The sequence below is a fragment of the Zootoca vivipara genome, chromosome 17 (assembly GCF_963506605.1).
Source record: "Zootoca vivipara chromosome 17, rZooViv1.1, whole genome shotgun sequence".
NCBI classification, from domain to species: domain Eukaryota; kingdom Metazoa; phylum Chordata; class Lepidosauria; order Squamata; family Lacertidae; genus Zootoca; species Zootoca vivipara.
This window is the reverse complement of record NC_083292.1, coordinates 6710865-6731039: the sequence shown is the minus strand read 5'-3', so window position 1 is coordinate 6731039 and position 20175 is coordinate 6710865. Positions and strand designations below refer to the sequence as shown.

Sequence of the window (20175 nt, the reverse complement as noted above, 5' to 3'; positions counted from 1 at the left end):
CTTTCATAACGCAGCTGAACTTTGCACATTTATTCAGAGGTCAGTTGGACTGAACTCAGTACATCTGATGGAAGAGGTTCAGGATCTTTGAGAGAAACAAGCTTGGAGAATGCACCCGTTGGTTCATACCTGTCTGAAGCCTCCGAGTCTTTATCCTCTTTCTTTTGAACTAGTACAAAGGAACTCTGTTCCTTTAAGATGTTCAAAGATCTCCCCCCCCCCCCGCTTTTTTATCTGTCTCATATTAGATTAAAGAGACTGGAGCTTATTCCCCCCACTAGGCGAGAAAGTAGGAAAAGTCAACTTCTGACTGACTTAATTCTCAAGCCCTCAAGGTTCTCTTCCACAAGTAAAATCATATCATGTTTCAAACCCTGCAGTGTAAACTATTTACATGAGAAATTGCCACTCCGGGGGTAAAACGGGTTGCAAACCTTCAATCATAGGAACCATATGAAATCAAGATTTGCTTGTTCTACATGTGGGCCTTGATTTTAAATGCCTTGGAATTCTGAATAAGAAAGACATTTCTCTCTTTTTAACCCAGGGTGCAAATCAGTAGTAACTTCAGTGGAGACAATGAAACTACTTTGGGGTTACACTAGGGTGCAACGCAGAGGGGTTCATTTAGCTTTCATTGTGTGATTCAGAGGCTATCCAAATAGGCTGAGCTAAGCGGTGCTGAATGTGCCAAGTACAGTTCAGCCATTGTTTTGGACGTCTTAAGAAAAATGCTGGTGACCAGATTGGTTCATTAGAGAGAGAGAGAACTCCAAGAAGAAAACAACATAGGAAGAGCGTGATGGATTGGGCAATGGCCCATCTAGTCCTGCACTCTCAGTTCTCAAACTGGCCAATCAGATACCCACAAGCAAAACTTGAGCTCAACAACAATCTCCCCTCCTGCAGTTTCTGCCAACTGGTATTCAGAAGCATGCTGCCTCCAACTGTGGTCTTTTGGCACCGTCCACTGGCATTAGGATGGGCACTCTGCACATGCTCCAATAAAAACTTCACTGTGTTTAATACGACTTATTCTCAGTTAAATGTGTTTAGCCTAAATTAGAGTGGATATTGCTAAATGCAAAAGAAATTATTGGGCAGGTTGCACCGAAAGAAAGCATGGCTATATTCCCTTTGAACATACAAATGCATGGATAGTTTCCGGCTGTCTCTAGCACTAATCGGAATGCATAGTCGCCTTGTAAGGCAAAGAAAAGATGCTAGTCCTTATGATAACAAAGTCAGACATTCATTTTAGGTGGTGCCTTTACAGATGACATTTCCCAGAAGGATTTTTTTTTTCCTGAGAAAATTTATTCTGGCTGTTATTCAATGTTACTCCTATTCAAGAGTAGAGACATCGAAATTAATGGACCTAAATTACTAATGTCTGAAATGAATCTGTGCATAATAATTTGGAACTGTTGTGAGCCTTCCTCCAGCCAGCTGAAAATGGTGTGCCTTGTCTTTTAGGAAGCAGAGATCTTGAACACTGCCATTCTCACTGGGAAGACTGTTGCTGTACCTGTCAAGGTGGTCTCAGTGGAGGATGATGGGACCGTCACTGACCTTCTAGAATCTGTGGAGTGCAGGTCCTCCGATGAAGATGTGATTAAGGTAGGGCTTTACATTATGGCTTTGCAAATGAATCCAACACACTTTTCTAGCGCAAAAAGACTGCTTCTTTCCCTAGGGATTTAAGAAGGCATCCTTTGCCATTCCACCCTGTCAAATGCAGCGCTGCTTCTGTTTTGCAGCAGTTTGTCTTCTGCCAGAAACAAACCATGTTATTTCTCACAATGTCCTCTGTGGCAAAATTGCGTACCGGTAACTTGCATAATTTTAGTTTATTTATTTATTAAATTTACGGCCAAGGACCAGCTCTTAAAAGTAAAATAGAAATAAAAATAAAATGGATCCCTTTGAAAGAACAGTTTCCGGGAGCGTAACGTATATAAGACGCTTTGAACAACATTTAAAGAATATTGTTAATTATATAACTATGCTAAAAGTTTAACCCTTAAAATAGAAGCTGCAGAAAGCTGAGCCTAGCTCGCTCGGGGTACCATATTTTGGGGAAATTCAGACAGACTCGGGAGAAAGTCTGTGTCTGCATATTTGGGCACAGAATCTGGCGACCGCCCTGGTTATCTTCAGGTCTTTGCCTAGCAAAAGCAGGTTGTATAACTGCTTTTCCGGGAGGCTTGCTAACCTCACCAGTATGGGATCCAGGATCTCTCTTCGAGCTTCTTCATAGAGGGGGCATCTGAAGAACAAGTGCTCTGGGCTGCCTAGCATAATTTTAGTTATGGAAATTACTTACGTTTTATTGTCATTACCTTATTTCTCCCCATTTATTTCAATGCAGAACACAATCCAATTTGTGTGTGTGTGTGTGTGTGTGTGTGTGTGTGTGTGATCAATTATGTATCGTTAGTGGACTGAATTAAATGACGGCAGGTGACCTCCTTTGAGGAGTGGCTATCACAGGGGCACAGCAAAGTGTGCCTGTTGCCTCCTGTGCAACGCTTGCAAGGAGGTTGAGTGCATAATCCCCTGCCTTGGCATGCTATGACACTGCATTCTCAGGTGAATCTCTCTCTGTCCTCCATTCAGGCAACTAATAAATGTGTGTAAGGACAGATTCCAACCATGCAAAAACACTCAAGGGGGGTATAAAGCAGGGCCAGTAAGTGTGTTTGGCTGGGGTGTCACCTGAGGAGAGCTCTGAGGGGCATAGCTGCCAAGTCTCCCGTATTCCCTGGGAAATCCCAATTTTCCCAGCTGTTCCTAGCTGAAAAAAACGGATTTTTTTTGTTTTCCCCCGGTTTATTTTGGTGCGGCAGCCATTTTGGAACTGGGCGGAGCATGCTCAGAAGCGACTTTTGATGCTGCTCTGCCCAGTTCCAAAATGGCTGCAGTGCGACTTCTGGCGTGGCGGCCATTTTGGAACTGGGCAAAGCAGCATCAGAAGTCACTTCTGAGCATGCTCCGCCCAGTTCCAAAATGGTGGCAGCGCTACTTCCGGTCTGCTACTTCCGCCCGGTCCCTTATTTCTCCGACAGCAACTTGGCAGGTATGACTGAGGGGCCACATTTAGCTCCTGGGCCTAAGGTTCTCCACTGTTGCTCACCCCAACACGTTATCTCCCTCTCTGATCCACCATCCCCAGCAGTCACTCTTTTCCACTCACTCCCTGTCTCTCAGCCCATCATTCCCTTCCACTATCCAACTGTCCATCACTCTTCCATTACCTGTCATAAATGTCTCTCTCTTCCCCCCCCACTCCCTTTTCTCCCCTGCTTCAAAAATAGCACTTGTTCCCCAGTAAAAGTGTTTAGCATCAGAGCAGCAGAAGCCCATTATAGTTACAATAAAGGAAATTCTGACTAAGTATCAGGAAAAACTTTCTGACATTAAGAGCTGTCTGACAGTGGAACAGTCTCCCTCTGGAGGTTGTGGGCTTCCCTTCATTGGAGATTTATAAGCAGAGGTTGGGTGGCCATCTGTCATGTATGATCTTGTTGAGATTCCTGCATTGCAGGGGGATTCTACCAGTCAACACTCGGGGTCCCTTCCAACTCTGCAGTTCTGAGATTCTATATTTCTGTAGACACAATTGTCCTATGGTTTAAGGGAGCTCAGATCTCAAGGCAGCCCTGTTTAAGGAAGCTTTTAATGTCTGATGGATTCCTGTATTTTAATATTTTGTTGGAAGCCGCCCAGAGTGGCTGGGGGAACCCAGCCAGATGGGCGGGGTATAAATAATAAATTATTATTATTATTATTATCATCATCATCATCATCATTATTGCTTATATCTGTTTGATGTTATTTTACAAAAGGTCCGAAAGCAACTTTAAAACATTAGAATAGATTCTATTATTGCTATTGTTATTGTTATACTTTAAAATATTAAAATAAAGAATAGCTTCCCAGTTAAAATCCATAACACACAATAAAACATAAGAACAATGTGAGGGTTCATCCACCAATAAGGCTCTTCTTCTGCTCTTAACATCTGTAGAGCACCATGTTGACTTCAATGTGAAGGACTGCTTCCTCCCCTACAGATCCTCTTGGGAAGGCATAGGCAACCTCGGCCCTCCAGATGTTTTGGGACTACAACTCCCATCATCCCTAGCTAACAGGACCAGAGGTCAGGGATGATGGGAGTTGTAGTCCCAAAACATCTGGAGGTCCGAGTTTGCCTATGCCTGCTCTTGGGGGTTGAGATCAATAGAAGGGGCCCTCTTGGTAGTTCTGCCACCCTCCGAAGGTCAGGGTGGTGGCAGCCCAGGAGAGGGCCTTCTCTGTGGCAGCTCCTCAGTTATGGAACTCACTGTCCATGGGGGTGCGCCCGGCACCTCCATTATACAGTTTTTGGCCTTTGACACCTGAGATGCATATTTTTAGGACTCATCCTATTTTTATGATATTTAGTTGTTTTAAACTGTTTCTAATTTTGTGTTTTAAACGGCTGCGACTGATCTTGGGACCTTAGTGTGTAGGGCAGGGAAATAACAACAACAGCTGTTGCTGCTGCTTTAAACCTCAGGTAATTTGGTGTCTCAGAGAACTCCATGATAGGTCACCTGAGCTTCTTTGGAACCCAAATACAATAAATTTGATTGAAAGGCATTGGACAAGAAATTTCTGAATGTTATGCTTGGTGCCAGCCAAGCTGAAGCAGTTTGGTTGTGGTGGTAGCCATGGGAACAGATGGAACTGCTTTATACCAGGTCAAACTGATGATTCGTCTAGCCCCAGGTTGTCTACTGTGACTGACAGCAGGCAGCTCTCCAAGGACTAAGACAGAGAAGGGTCTTACCCTGTGATCCTTTGGGACTCAGCCTGAGACATTTTGCATGCAAATCAGGTGCTGTGCCATTGAGATCAGGGCTGTATTAAGCATATGCGGTGCCGGAGTGCAAAGATCCGCCTGGCGCCCCTCCCCCAGGTTGCCTAGTCCTAGGCGCGCAGGAGGGTGGAGCTGGCCAGCCGCCTCAGCATCTCGCTGGCTTGGTCTCCCCCAAACACGCGGCGCAGAGCCACCTGCAGCAGAAAAGCGTGCCACGGCACTCCAACCGATGGGCGGGCTCTTCCCCAGACTCAACTCTCAGGCCCCGGACGCTCAGCCTGGCGCCCAGGTGCACCGCACCCCTAGCGCCTATGAGTAAGACGGCCCTGGTTGAGATCTTGCCCCTCCCTGTTAAATCGGTCCTAAGTGTGTATCAACCTTCCTCTTGAACCTTTGGCTTGTTCTCAGCCCCGTTTGCACACAAACTGGCACTCTCTCATGTATACAGTGTGTGTGTGTGTGTGTGTGTGTGTGTGTGTGTGTGTGTGTGTAAAACAGTTACATTTCCAGCTACCATGCTGGGAATATCTGATTAAAGACGCCTTTCTCTGTATCTTAATCCGGGTGGCTTTATAAATCTGCCACTGATTTGGAAAATGGATTTGCTTAATGTATATTTAAGGGGGAAATGGAGGGGGGGACACAAACACGCAAACAGAAGGGGGCTCTTTTGGGTTCTTTGGTTACATTTCTGATGAATTTGTCTTTTATTTCTCGGACCTTGCAAATGTAGGTCATCATCTAGTACAGTGGTGCCTCGCTAGACGAATTTAATTCGTTCCACAGGTCTTTTCTTATAACGAAAAATTCGTCTAGTGAATCCCATAGGAATGCATTGATTTTTTTTCCCCCATAGGAACGCATTAATTGAATTTCAATGCATTCCTATGGGAAACCGCGATTCGCTAGATGAATTTTTCGTAAAACGCATTCATCTAGCGAGGCAAACTCCGCTCGAAAAATCCTTTCGTTAAGCGGAAATTTCGTTAAGCAGGGCATTCGTTAAGCGAGGCACCACTGTACAGGGCTAGCAAATGTGATTTCCTCCAGATGTTGGTGACTACAATTCCTATCATGCTGAACCTTTGGCTATGCTGGCTGGGACTCATGGTACTTGTACTCACCATCATCTGGAGGGCATCCCATTGGCTAGCCCTGATCTAGTATGTGGCCTGTGTATGTACACACATACATACATAACTTAATTTGTATGCTGCCATTCAAACCATGCTCCAGGCCAGGGCCGGCCCTACGGCAAGCGTGGGTGGCGCCAGGGCACCGGGCTGCCAGGGGGCGGCACGCTGCTGAGCCCGCGGCAGCCGCGCTGCGCCCGCCAGACAGCCGCGCTGGGAAACGGGGCGCCGGAGGGATCTTTGCACCACGGCGCCAGGGCACCATATATGCTTAAGATGGCCCAGCTCCAGGGGGCTTACAACATTTTTAAAAAATACATGGCTACAACATAAATATTGTCATAAGCAATAAATAAAACATCTTAAAACATTTAAAACATTTAAAAAAATTCTTGTAGCAAGGAAATGGAAAGAGGAAACACTCCCAACGATCACTGAATGGCAGGTTTTAATGATTGGATATTTACAACTAGCGAAATTGACGGGGTGGGTGCGAGGAACAGGTATCCAGAAGACATCAAAAGAGTGGATTATTTTCAGAGAATATTTAAAAATGTACAGTACCAACAATTCACTATTGACAGGTTTAGAACGATATTTGCAATGGTAAATAAATAAAGACAAAAAAGAGAGGAAACAGAAGAAGAATATCTAACAATATCAAGCCTGTGAGAAACATCAATCTGAAAAATCAGGTATAATGGAAAGGGTTGGAAGTATCAATGGTTTTTGAAATTGGAATATATTTTGAGACTTCATTTGGTTTTGTATAATCTTAGATTTATGCTGAGTTTGAATGTAACCATATTTGAATCATAAGGATTTTCTTCTTGTTGTTGTTGTGATTTGTATTCTATATTTTATTTTTGAAGATCTGATGTATTTTCTTAATATTTTTTTCAATAAAGTTATTTTTTAAAAAACCATTTTAAAAATATGCAACAAAATGGAACAATTTCCGCATAGAATCATAGAGTTGGAAAGAACCCAAGGGTCATCTAGTCCAACGCCCTGCAATGCAGGACTCAGGCATAAGTCACAAGATCTAAAATAATGATATAAAAAACCCAACAGCAGCAACAGCACTCCAGCCCAAGAGTCTGTTCAGCAACCTCATCTTTCGTAGCTGGAGTCAGTCTGAACCCTGCCCTCCCAGGCCAGGTGGAAAAGCCCTGCAAGGCAGGGAGCGGGTCCTCCAGAATTCGCAGCCAAGATGGTCTCCGGTCTCTTCTGCAGCCTCAGCTTTTGTAGCTGGAGTCAGTCAGGGCCCACCCTCCAGGAGCACAGCCTAGGCACGGTTGCGAGAGAACTGCACTGCTACACCTAGAGGTGTGTTCATTTCAAAGAATCACTCCATTTCAGTTTGTGGATTGGTTTCAGAAGTGCAGAAGTTAAGTTCGCCTGAAAAATGCAAGCCCCATGAATTTCTGCCTCCATCCCTAACTTCAACAAAACACCTTTCAGTTGAGAGTTTAAACTTGCAATGAATATGTGGGATTTGTGCCTTGCTAATTTTTGGCAAAAAAAAAAAAGTCTTTCTGCGCACAGAGGGAGCAGAGAGCAGCAATAGCAAACAGGGACAGAACGAAACCAGCTCCATATCTCATTAGCAGCTCAGCTGAAATGTTTATGACTATGTCTTGGGCAGGTAATGGTCATTTGCGTAGCTCTAAAAACTGGGGGAAGCTGTCCTAATGACCTGTTTTGCAAACCTGTCAAATGGGCATAGTCTCCTGATGTCTTAAATAATTGGGGGTTTTCTGGTGGTGATGGCTGCTGTTGTTTTAGGCTCCTTAAGTAAGCTAGACACATCTGTGAGAGCCAATTAGTGAGAGCCAGGGTGAAGGGGGCAGTTCTGAGCTCTCTTTGCACTCACTGCAGCACATGGAAAGCGGTGGCCTCCTTTCTCATGGAAGAGAGAATAAGATGGGGCACAAATCTGTTTACTCTGCAAGAGATGGATCCAGAGCAGGGGCAATGCTAGAGGGTAGCCAGGGGGTCCTTGGGAAGGGGTTCCCCAGATCTCCTGCCCCTTCAAAACTTTTGTTTTTTATCATTTTAATGCTTGGCTACGATCCTTTCTATGTGGGTTGTTACATTTCTCTGTGTGTGGTTGGCAAATAGAAAAGGTGGGGGGGCTAGTGAATGATTGTAGTGGTTGGGTAGAATGGAGGTTTAGCAAATGGTTGTATTAATAGCGTATTTTACGTGGGCTGGGATTTTACATTATGCTGCTTGTTTGTGCTCTCTGATTTCATTTATATTGATATTGTTATAGCTTGGGTGGTGGGACCCCCCCTAAATCATAGGAATTAATAGCTGGTAGGAATTAATAGCTGGTAGGATTTTGACCCAGGTGGCGCTGTGGGTTAAACCACTGAGCCTAGGGCTTGCTGATCAGAAGGTCAGTGGTTCGAATCCCTGTGATGGGGTGAGCTCCCGTTGCTCGGTCCCAGCTCCTGCCAACCTAGCAGTTCGAAAGCACATCAAAGTGCAAGTAGATAAATAGGAACCGCTACAGACAGCGGGAAGGTAAACGGCATTTCCATGTGCTGCTCTGGTTTGCCAGAAGCAGCTTTGTCATGCTGGCCACATGACCTGGAAGCTATATGCCGGCTCCCTCGGCCAATAATGCGAGATGAGCATGCAACCCCAGAGTCGGTCACGACTGGACCTCATGGTCAGGGGTCCCTTTACCAAGGATTTTGATTATTTAGGATACAAGCTGCAGAGGAATTTCAAAATATGCAAAATGACCTGGCCAAGCTAGGGCCATTGAGAGCCTTTTGGCAGTACAGAAGAACTGTCCTTGCTCCCTGCCCTGATGTGTGAACAGAGACTGGGGGTTTGGAAGGTTGCCAGGATAACTGGGTGTGAGGTGACAGGAAAAGAGAGCCTTTAGCAAGGTGTGCTGGGCAGAAGGAGGGAGAGAGAACAAAGAGAGATCCATCTTGGGGAGGCTGGCTGAAGGCAGGCTGGGAGCAGGGCCGGTGCGTCCATAAAGGCAGGCTAGGCAGCTTGCCTAGAGCGCCAGAATTGAGGGGCGCTGCCTGCCCGCGGCCCGCCGCCCAGCACCCAGCGCCCGCTGCCCACGTCTTCCTGGAGGCTGACTCCTGCAGCCAATCAGAAGCTGCGGCCGCCTCTGGGCGCCACCCCTTCTCCGAGACGAAACAGGAAGACACGCCCGGCAACATGCCCACATGTGACGGAGCCCGGCCGGCCCCCGCCCGGTCATGAAAGAGGGCCACAATCTGCCTGATCCTCCTCGGCGCCCCCCGTCAGCCGTGTGGCCAGAGCAGCAAGCAGCGCTTCTTCTTCCCCGGGCAGCCCCGGAGGTGCCTCTAAAGACGCCATCACCGCCTGGCTCGAAGGCCCTCCATAGGCATGCCCTCCATAGGCGGGAGGAGCACAAGCCAAAAGAAGAGCTCAGTGCCCTCCCGCCTATGGAGGGGACACTGTGAACTCCTCAGCGGCTACAACGAGTGAGCGGTGGCGGCGGCAGTGCCTGTAGCTGAAGCCTTCAGCTATGGGCGCTGCTGCAGCTGCCGCTGAGGAGCTCACAGCGCTCCCTCCATAGGCGGGAGGGCGCGGAGCTCTTCTTTTGGCTTGCGCTCCTCCCGCCTATGGAAGGGACGCAGGGGCGTTAGCAATGTGTCATGATGCGTGACGCATGCGTCATGACGCATGTGCTGGGGGCGCCAAAAGGTGTTTTGCCTAGGGCGCCAAAAGCCCTAGTACTGGCCCTGGCTGGGAGAGATGCCTTGCACTCCAGTGCTGCACTGCACCCCTCTTAGGGTGACCATGCTGTAAAAGCTGGATTTCTTCCATCTATATTTAGCTGTAAATATGTCAATAAATCATATTTCTTAAAGCTACAGCAGCCTCTGCTGCATCTTCAATTCTGCAAAGGAGCACAGACCCTGGTTGAGGGCCAAGACCCCTGGAATGGTGTGCACAGCTTGGCAAGCATTGGGGTGGTGGCAGCCTGTAACCATTCTCTGCTTATGGATATGGAAATTGTTTATGTATGCTTTAATGGATGCTTCTTAGGGAAATGGTGGAAATTATAACACAGAGGCAGGCAATTCATTGTCTCATCTAGCTTCACCTTCAAGGAGACTTTTTAGCCCTGTTGTAAAACAATCATCCAGCTTCTATTTTCTGAAAGTCCTCACACTCCCAAGTTTGTCGCTATGACTTGCAAAAAATTGTCTACCACCTCCTTTCCAAAGGGGGTATTATTAGCCATGCTGGCTCCAAGCCGTCCTGCTAGTGAGGCCATTCTTGATGCCGATTTATCTCAGCAGTGCAACCTCTGCCTGTGGCCAGAAAGGGGACTGCAGCTTTTATCACAACAGAGATCAGTTCACCCAAGGAGCCAAACGGTTCCTTGTTAAACAACTATTGAGTGTGGCCCAGCTGAGCAACTTGTTGTCACTGTTGGGTGTGTCTTTGATCCGATTGGATTAGAATTATGTTCAGCTCCTTCTCCCCCACCCCAAAAAAATCTAGAAATAGCTCAATTTATTTCTAATCCAGTAAAATATGCACTATCACTCTCCCTACGCATAAACTTCCCCTTGCTTTGGTGGCCTACCCAACATTTAACCAAGGTGGGGGTAAATCACAGGTTATCTTGAAATTGTGGGGGGAAGGGAGGGAGAAGCAATAAGACTGGATGGTAATCAACCACCCTTCTTTTTCCAATGTTCACCATGCAAGTGCTGTCACTTATATTGCCAAAATGGCAGCACCAAGAGGGAGATATCATCAGGCTAAGAGGAGGAACAGCCCCATCCGAGTATTGATCATGCTTAAGTGACTATAGGGCTCTGACTGATTAGGCTGCTGGTGTTGCAAAACCATGGAAGGAACCGATGTGGGATGAAGTAGATCAGGGGTCAGCAAAAATTTTCAGCAGGGTGCCGGTCCACTGTCCCTCAGATCTTGTGGGGGGCCGGACTATATGTTGGGGAAAAATAATGAAGGAATTCCTATGCCCCACAAATAACCCAGAGATGCATTTTAAATAAAAGGACACATTCTACTTATGTAAAAACATGCTGATTCCTGGACCGCCCACGGGCTGGATTTTGAAGGCGATTGAGCCGCATCCGGCCCCCAGGCCTTAGTTTGCCTACCCATGAAGTTGATGGAATCCCAAATGGCAGTGCAACGTGCTATAACATTTTGTTCCACCTCCTACCTTGCATTCCTTGGGCCTTCTCGCATGGATCTCTTTGCAGCTGTTTTATACAACTGGCTGTCCCTGGAGTAGCTCAGTAGCCTTCATTCAAATAATTTGGGGAGTGAAGAGTTGTTGTATCCACATTATAAGAGATTGGTGGCTCCCAAGATATAAGCAAGAAATCCCTGCTCCCTCAAAGAGACTCCACGTCCAAGTACAAGATCTTGATATTCTCACTGTTTCTTTCTAAAGAAAAAGAAACCTTCATTCTAACAGGACTTTCCTTCCAGGTGTGCATCTCTAGTCTCCACCTTTTGGTGGGGAGTTGTCCGCAGAAAGGTCTTGGGAATTTCCCCTCAAAGCTCAGTGTGAAATCCTATGCCATTTTGTTGTTGTTGTTGTTGTTGTTGTTGTTGTTGTTTTATTTATACCCCGCCCATCTGGCTGGGTTTCCCCCGCCACTCTGGGCGGCTTCCAACAAACACCAAAATACATTAAAATATCACAGATTAAAAACTTCCCTAAACAGGGCTGCCTTTAGGTGTTTTCTAAATGTCAGGTAGTTGTTCCCTGACCTCCGATGGAAGGGCGTTCCACAGGGCGGGCGCCACTACCGAAAAGGCCCTCTGCCTGGTTCCCTGAAGCTTTGCTTCTTGCAGTGAGGGAACTGCCAGAAGGCCCCTCGGCGCTGGACCTCAGTGTCCGGGCAGAACGATGGGGGTGGAGACGCTCCTTCAGGTATACAGGACCGAGGCCGTTTAGGGCTTTAAAGGTCAGCACCAACACTTTGAATTGTGCTCGAAAACATACTGGGAGCCAATGTAGGCCTCTTAGGACTGGTGTTATGTGGTCTCGGTGGCCACTCCCAGTCACCAGCCTAGCTTTACCTTAGAACAAGTCCCCTTTAATTCATGTCAACTTCTGAGCTGGTATGTCTAGATTTGCATTGCTAGGGTGAGACTTTTTGGAGTATAATCTTCTGTGTCTTATTACTCAGTCATCGCATTTACTGAGCATCGTCCATAATTGAGTTGCAGAACTGAAGAACACTGTTCAGAACATAAGAATGTCAGAAGAGCACCACCTTGGCAATACTGGGAAGGGGGTGCTGCAGCTAATCATTCAAGGTTGATCCGGTGATATGAGGAGCCCTGGTGGTCTTCTGTTACCACTGTCACATGTTTGACTCCCCAGTCTGAGCCGCATTACCTAGAGCAGCTGCTGTTTAAACTTCCAAAGTCTGACCACTGCTACCTTTTGAAACAGGACCATCTACTTCTCTTGGGCTATGACATCAGCCTCTGGATCTTTGAACCAGTTGCCAGCTTTTCCGCTTGATCTTTCATGGACCTTCTGTTTTAGCTTTCTGTTCCTCTAATTCACTTTCTGGAAGCTTTTCTAAGTTGCTCTTAAGAACACAAGAGGGACCTGCTGGATCGGGCCAACATCCCATCTAGTATGTTGTTGTTTAGTTGTTTAGTCATGTCTGACTCTTCGTGACCCCATGGACCAGAGCATGCCAGGCACTCCTGTCTTCCACTGCCTCCTGCAGTTTGGTCAGACTCATGTTCGTAGCTTCGAGAACACTGTCCAACCATCTCGTCCTCTGTCATCCCCTTCTCCTTGTGCCCTTCATCTTTCCCAACATCAGGGTCTTTTCCAGGGAGGCTTCTCTTCCTTTTATGGCGGTCAACTATGGGGAGCCTGAAAGTATGACCTGAGTGCAAGAGCGCTTTCCCCAGCTGTGACTCCCAGTAACCGGCAGTCAGAGAAATGATGCTTCTGATAGCGGAGAGAAGATTCCACAGTTCAGTTATGTGCTGTACGAGGAATTACTTTCTTTTGTTTGTCCTGAATCCTGCAAAATTCAGCTTCACTTGATGCCACAAGTCGTAGTGTAATGAAAGATGAAGAAAAACCCTTCTTTATCCACTTTCTCCATCCACTGCTTCTTTGCCCCTTTAATAACAACCTTGCGGAAACCTGTAAAAGCTCCTTTATCACAGCCAGTGACAGATAATATGTGTGAAAGCAGTCATTCTGGCTTGCCAAAGAAAGCTCTTTCACACAATTTCCCCTTTCTGTTGACACCTTTAATTACTTTCTCATTTGGGAAGGAAATTGGGCCTTGTCTCAATCTTAAAGGGCTGGTCTTGGATTCTGTGTATTCCTGCAACTTGGCAGAGGATGGCAGGATCCATAGTTCAGGTGGCTGTACCTGAAGCATTCGATCGAAAGAGTTTTGCAAATCCCCCTTTCTGTTCTCTGGTGGCACCTCACTAATTACTCTGCCTTTTCTGGGGTGAGAATGAAAAATAATTGCCTTATAAATTCGTGAAGAATATGGAGAATATATCCACTGATTTTTTAAAAAAAATCCCTGACTGTACAAGCACTCCAGCAGAGTAGCCCTGTTTCTTTAGCAAATAAGTGACTTTTAAGACCTGTGTGAAGCAAATCAAAATCCGTTTTCAGAATAAATTGTGACTATTTGCAGTGTTCTGATGGTAGGGTGTTCCTCTTTAGCTTGCTCTCTTTCTGGTCCTTAGCATGATGTGAGGCAGTAAAAGACCTCAGTGCAGATTCATGGGAGGGAAGCAGGCAAAATACCAGTAAATGGGGCAAGGTGAGGGGTGCCAGCATATGGTCTGAAGCCATATGGGCTACCCTCTTGCTGAAGCTAAGTAGGAGTGGGTTTGGATAACAGACCAGGTACTATATATGCCTGTCTGGGTTCAATGTGTCTGAAGAAAGGTGGAATTTAAATATAATACATACATACATACTGTAAAGGCATTGGAAGGTTTTGTGTTTGTTTTTTGTTTTTTAATCTACATCATCCCTACCCCAACTCTTTCCAAAACTGGACGAGATCTGCACCAAAAACCTCAGTGCTGCTCCTGGCACTTGGGCAAATGATTGTTGCATTGCAGGGGTCTAGATGAACTTCATGGTCCCTTCCAACTCTACAATTCTATAATTCTCAGAGCCAACGAATTGGATAGGGAGTCACACATATCCTCAATAACACCATGCAGGAGGGTGCCCCACCTGGAGAGGCAGCACATTTGGGACACCAAGTACTCCCTGATTGGTCTCACCATTTCTGCCCCAGGACCAGAGATGGCAGTGACACAAGCAGACATTTGTGCTCATATAGCATTTCCGTTTTCTTGTAACCCACCCTGGGTGAAGGGAGGGTTAAAAGATCCAACAATAAAGTTGCTATCCTGATTGGCCTCATCCTCCCAGGGGCCCTCTGCATGCGAAGCAATTGCACCACTGTAGCCCTGCTGAACATAGGAGCCTTGCTACATCAGACCAAAGGCTTACCTAGTGCAGAATCCGGCTTCCCAGTGGCCAACCAGATGTTGGCCCATAAGGGAGAGATGAAGGCTGTTCATCTTGCTTTGACCCTCAGTAATTATTATTCAGAGGCATTCTGGCTCTAATCCTAGAGATAGCATCTAAAAGTTATGATCACTAGTCATTGTTGACAGAATTTGCCCACATATACATCAATAAGGTAGCACGCACGCGCGTGCACACACTCACAAATTGAAGGAACTGAAATTACAAGAAAGGGGATTTTCACTAAACATTAAGTAGGAATAAGTTCCTGATTATATGAGTTGATGGGTAGTGGAATAGACCATGTCAGAAGGTAGTGATCTCTCCTTATGTTTGAAGATTCTAAACAGAGGCTGAATGGCCACTTACTGTAGGTAGGGTGCTGTAGCGACAGATTTTGTCAAGGGGTTAACCAGACAGACTTTGAGGTCTCCTCCAGCTCTCTGATTCCGTGCAACAAACTGCATGCGTGTGTGCTTTGAAATGAAAATCGAACAAAAGGAGTAAGGAGACTGAAAATCCAAGAAGAAATTTGACAGAGGTAAATTTTAGAAACATTCTTGGTTGCCACCTGCTCACCCTTCATGGCATGCTGTATCAATAACTGATCTGCACATGTGACAGAAGCATTTCAGTCATTGCATTGATCTTCCCTTTTTACCTGCTGGCAGCTGAGATTCTCAAAGGCACCGCTTTTTTTTAACCTTATGTTAGATCCCACGCTGTGCTGAGAGAAATTAAATTTGCACAGACCTGAAGGCAACAGTCATTGTTGGGCTGTTGGTTCTCCTTTCAGAAAGTTTAAGATAATATGACAGACATAGTTCCTAAAGAGTGCCCATGGCTGTTGTCTACATTTTCTGGGTTTGCAGGATTTTGCAGCACTTGCAAAATCTGTTTGACCCAAGATGACAAAAGAGAAATAGAAATAAATGGATACACCATGGGAACCAATGCCTCAACCACATCACCATCCTGTCTTCTTCTTTAAAAAAAAACAACAAAAAACCCTTCAATTGTTCTCTTCCATTCAGCACCATGGACAGTGGATGATTGAAGTGGCCATATTCATGAGCCATTGCTGGTTGTCCTGAGAATTTGCATGTGTTTTTAACTGAGATGTGGATTTCTTACAAATGATCTGGTTAGCATCCTGCCTAACAAAAAGCCACACCAGCACCTCCTTCCTTCTCTTAGCCTCAAATATCTTCCTCGCTACTTTTCCTGCAGTTGTGTTGTTATTGATACTCCCTCCTTTGATGCCAAGCACTTTGTCCTTGTGAACTCCATAGGATTTTGTCTCCCTGATCTTGCTACCCCCACACATTTGAAACCAGCTAATGTGCTGACGTTGCTGGCCTTGTTGAAAGTAACACTATGATTGTTTGGCCAGTTATTCATGCCTTTATTGTGCCCTGTGATTCAACCAAGATTGGCCTCCAAAGCAGCTTATGGCAATTAAAACGCATCACAATGCAATCCGGAACATGTAGGTGTCTGTCGACTGTTGTAATCCCTGGTATTTGGTGACATAACCCAGGGTTCAGGATTGTTACTCTCTTCAGAGCAGTCACTTGGTGGGTAGGGAAGGGGTGAGAACTCAGCAGAGGCGTAGGTCTGTGTGTCCTGGCTTTGTGTGCACGTGCACAAGGAAATTTTGACTTAGGGTCACACACACATTACTGGCTTGGGGTGAAAATAAAGTTAACTAGCATGGTGCAACACTTCAAAAGAAACTTAAAACTTTCCTGAGAAGGAGGGCAGAGGGTCACATATATTTGTCAAGTACAGGTAGAAGCGTGGTTGCAACATGATGTTGGAGCAAGCTTGTTTTCTACTGCTCCGGTGGGTAGAATCCAAATCAATGGCTTCAAGTTACAAGAAAGGAGATTCCGACTCAACAGGATGAAGGACTTTCTGACAGTAAGAGCTGTTTGACAGTGGAGCGGACTCCCTTGGAAGGTGTTGAACTCTTCTTCATTGGAGGTTCTTAAACAGAGGTTGAATGACCATCTGCCAGAAATCTTAGCTTTGATTCCTTTATTGCTAAATAAACCTTGGGGTCCCTTGAAACTACAATTCTATGATCGCATAGGAATATAGGAAGCTTATGCTGTATCAGTTCATTGTTCCCTCTAGCTCAGTGCTGCCTACACTGACTGGCAGCAGCTCTTGAGGATTTCAGATAGGGTTCCCTTGCTGGAGATTGAACCCGCGATCTTCTGCATGCAAAGCTGTGGCTCTGCCACTGAGCTTTGTCCCATCTCAGCAGGCTCTCAGGCAGTTTTAAGTGATATCTCACCATCTCCAGGCACATGCATTTCAAGTCCACCCTTCCAGCATGTGTTGCATGCCAAGATAATGGGGTAGTTGGTACTGGAGGGCTGATGTGTGCTGAGAGCAATTGTTGTCCAGAAAGATAATGTCCCAGTCATCACAAGACAGAGGCTTGGTATTCCTTCTGCCACCCCCCCCCACCTCCACCCTCCAAAAGGCAATTTATTTGAGTAGCACTTCAATGTTATTTTGCAATTAGAGGCCTAGTGAAAGCACAAATAAACTGCTCCCACATCTGCCAAATGAAGTCTGTGGACACCCTCAGATAATTAATATTTGCATGATTGCGTGTCATTTGCATAATGAATTCAGCTTGTGGCACTGTTTACCTGCAGTAAACTTTGTGGCACAGCCTATATAGTAATAGCAAACTCATTCTCCAGGTGCGGATCCGTATGTTGTTAAAATGTCAGCAGCACCCATCCACAAAAAGGCAGTTATCAATGGAGTCAAAGGAAACTGCTCCTGCTCCCAGGTTTATGGGTGCAGGATGAGACTTTAATCTTAACCAGGTGAGCTCAAAAGTAAGTCTTGTTGAATTCACTGGGTTTTATTCCCAGGAGGGTGGATTGAGGACTACAGCGCTTTCTCTCACCCAGGCAGCGCTGACCCCTGGACCCAAAGAAGTGGGGAGGTAAGCAGCAAAAGAGATTACAGCCCTTATGGAACTGCAGGCTCAGAATGAGAAATAGATCATAGCATGTGTCAAAAAGAAACCTAACTATATTTGAACCCAGAAATGAAGCTGTGTTTTTCAAGTGCATCTGCTACAATGAATATTTTTTCTCCACTTTTCATATTACACTCGGAGCCTTCAGGGCTTTGTCACCCAAGCAGAAGGGAATTGGATCCCTCGTAAGCAGTTGTCTCCAAGGGGCAAGAAACACCGGATCTAGAAAAGATTGGGGGTAGGATGTGAGGTTTTTCTGATGTTCATAAACTTCACATTGTTTAGACAAATGAGTTCCAGGGGAACTTCCTGCCGAGAAGGGTGAAAATGGCACTAATTAGGAGACAGCCTTGGAAGAAGCCAAGGGGCAGAGAAAGCAGAATGCAGAGCGAGTTGGTGGGTATGTTGCACTGTGAATAGAGATTGTGGGTGGCAGAGCCTGCTTCTCAATGCTCTCCTCCCGTGCTGCACAGAAAAGGAGGGAGGCACAAAAGGAAGAACATCTTCACACGACACATAACTAAGGACTTCTTCACGCAGCAAAAGATACCCAGATAGGCACTGGCTTGGGTGGCTTTAGAGGGGGATTAGGCAAACCCATGGAGGCTATTGATGGCTACTACCGTAGTCATGGGGGGCGCGGGTGGTGCTGTGGGTTAAACCACAGAGCCTAGCGCTTGCTGATCAGAAGGTCGGCGGTTCAAATCCCTGTGACGGGGTGAGCTCCCGTTGTTCAGTCCCAACTCCTGCCAACCTAGCAGTTCGAAAGCACATCAAAGTGCAAGTAAATAAATAGGGACCGCTCCAGCGGGAAGGTAAACGGCATTTCCGTGCGCTGCTCTGGTTCTCCAGAAGCGGCTTTGCCATGCTGGCCACATGACCTGGAAGCTATACGCCGGCTCCCTCGGCCAATAACGCGAAATGAGCGCCACAACCCCAGAGTTGGTCACGACTGGACCTAATGGTCAGGGGTCCCTTTACCCTTTACCGTAGTCATGATGGCTCTAGGTTGCCTTCAAGATCAAAGAGTTGTGTTCAATGTAGTGCTAAGTCACTGGTTCCATCATTGGAAGAATATCTCCTTGTGCATGCCCCCCATCTTCTCCCCTCCTGTGACCCCTGAATCTGTTCTGGGTTCCTCCACCCCCAACTCTCTGGAGCAGATCTGGAGGTGGCAGGGCATGTGTTGGGGCGAGAAGAGTGGGGGATGCCTCCTTGTGCAAGCAATAATCCTTGCACACATGCAACAATGTAGTAAATCTCTGAATAACAGGAGCTGTGAAACACAGAACCATAGAATAGAGAGTTGGAAGGGACCCCAAGGGTCATCTTGGCCAACCTTCTGCAGTGCAGGAATCACAGCTAAAGAATCACTGACATATGACCATCCAACTCCCCTTTAGGTAAAGGTAAAGGTAAAGGGGCCCCTGACCATCAGGTCCAGTTGTGTCCGACTCTGGGGTTGCGGCGCTCATCTCGCTCTATAGGCCAAGGGAGCCGGCGTTTGTCCGCAGACAGCTTCCAGGTCATGTGGCCAGCATGACAAAGTTGCTTCTGGTGAACCAGAGCAGCACACAGAAACGCCGTTTACCTTCCCGCCGGAGCACACTTTGATGTGCTTTCGAACTGCTAGGTGGGCAGGAGCTGGGACCGAGCAACGGGAGCTCACCCCATTGCAGGGATTCGAACCGCCGACCTTCTGATCAGCAAGCCCTAGACTCTGTGGTTTAACCCACAGCGCCACCTGGGTCCCCTTTAAGAAACCTCAAATGAAAGAGAGTCAGCCGCTTTCTGAGGTAGGCTATTCCACTGCCCAGCAGCTCTGGCTGTCTTCACATGAATGTGAAGAGTGCTGATGTACCCGTGTCCAGCTTGCAGGCTTCCCAGAGGCATCTGGTTGGCCACTACGAGGATGCTGCTATTGGGGAGTGAAGTCACCCTGCATTTTCCAAGTACTTATGCAAATCTTTTTGAGCATGCCGATGCCTCCCTCTCCTCTATAAACGACCCCATTATGCCTACAATCCTGTCGGCGCTCACCAGCTGAGTTTGCTATTAGAAGGAGTGATGCGGCAAAGGGGGATAAACCCCCTCTATGCCCCACGGTAGCATTAGTTGTTCATGGTGTTCCATAAACATCCAGCAATAAAGGCCACACATGTTTCAGTTCATAAATATGAAGTGGCAGCTTATGACTTAGCCACTGAAACGATATTACAGAGTACAAATATGAATAATAGAGGAAATTGAAAAAGCAGAAGGGGGGGTCTTAATAGAATTGAGCACTGACATAAATATATATCATGAAAAGGATATTGGGTTTAATGCCGGATATGAAATTCAGAAACTGAAGGTGTTAAAAAGGAGGAGGAGGAGGAGGAGATAATCCGCTCATCTGATGAAGGATCCCTTGGGCTAAGCAAAGAGCAGCTGAAAAGAAAAGGCATAACTAGATAAACCCTGTTTAAAATTGTATGAGTACCAAGGCACTGTTTGGGGGGTAGGCATTGCTCAAAGTGGGTTTACACATCACCAGAAAAAAGGACAAAAGAGGGAGGAGTTTTCCATGACCTTTGCATATGCTAATATAGATAGATAGATGCATATGGGGGAGGGGTGTACACAGTGTTAC

General features: G+C 46.4%; 1 protein-coding gene across 1 annotated transcript in view; it reads left to right on the top strand.

Moving 5' to 3' along the window:
- LOC118076152 (transmembrane protein 132D) overlaps positions 1 to 20175 on the top strand; it is a 334703-nt gene that overhangs the window by 283915 nt on the left and 30613 nt on the right. Inside the window, exon 6 of the mRNA XM_060269805.1 lies at positions 1477 to 1620. Coding sequence (XP_060125788.1) covers positions 1477 to 1620 — 144 coding nt within the window. The remainder of the gene's footprint in view (positions 1 to 1476; positions 1621 to 20175) is intronic.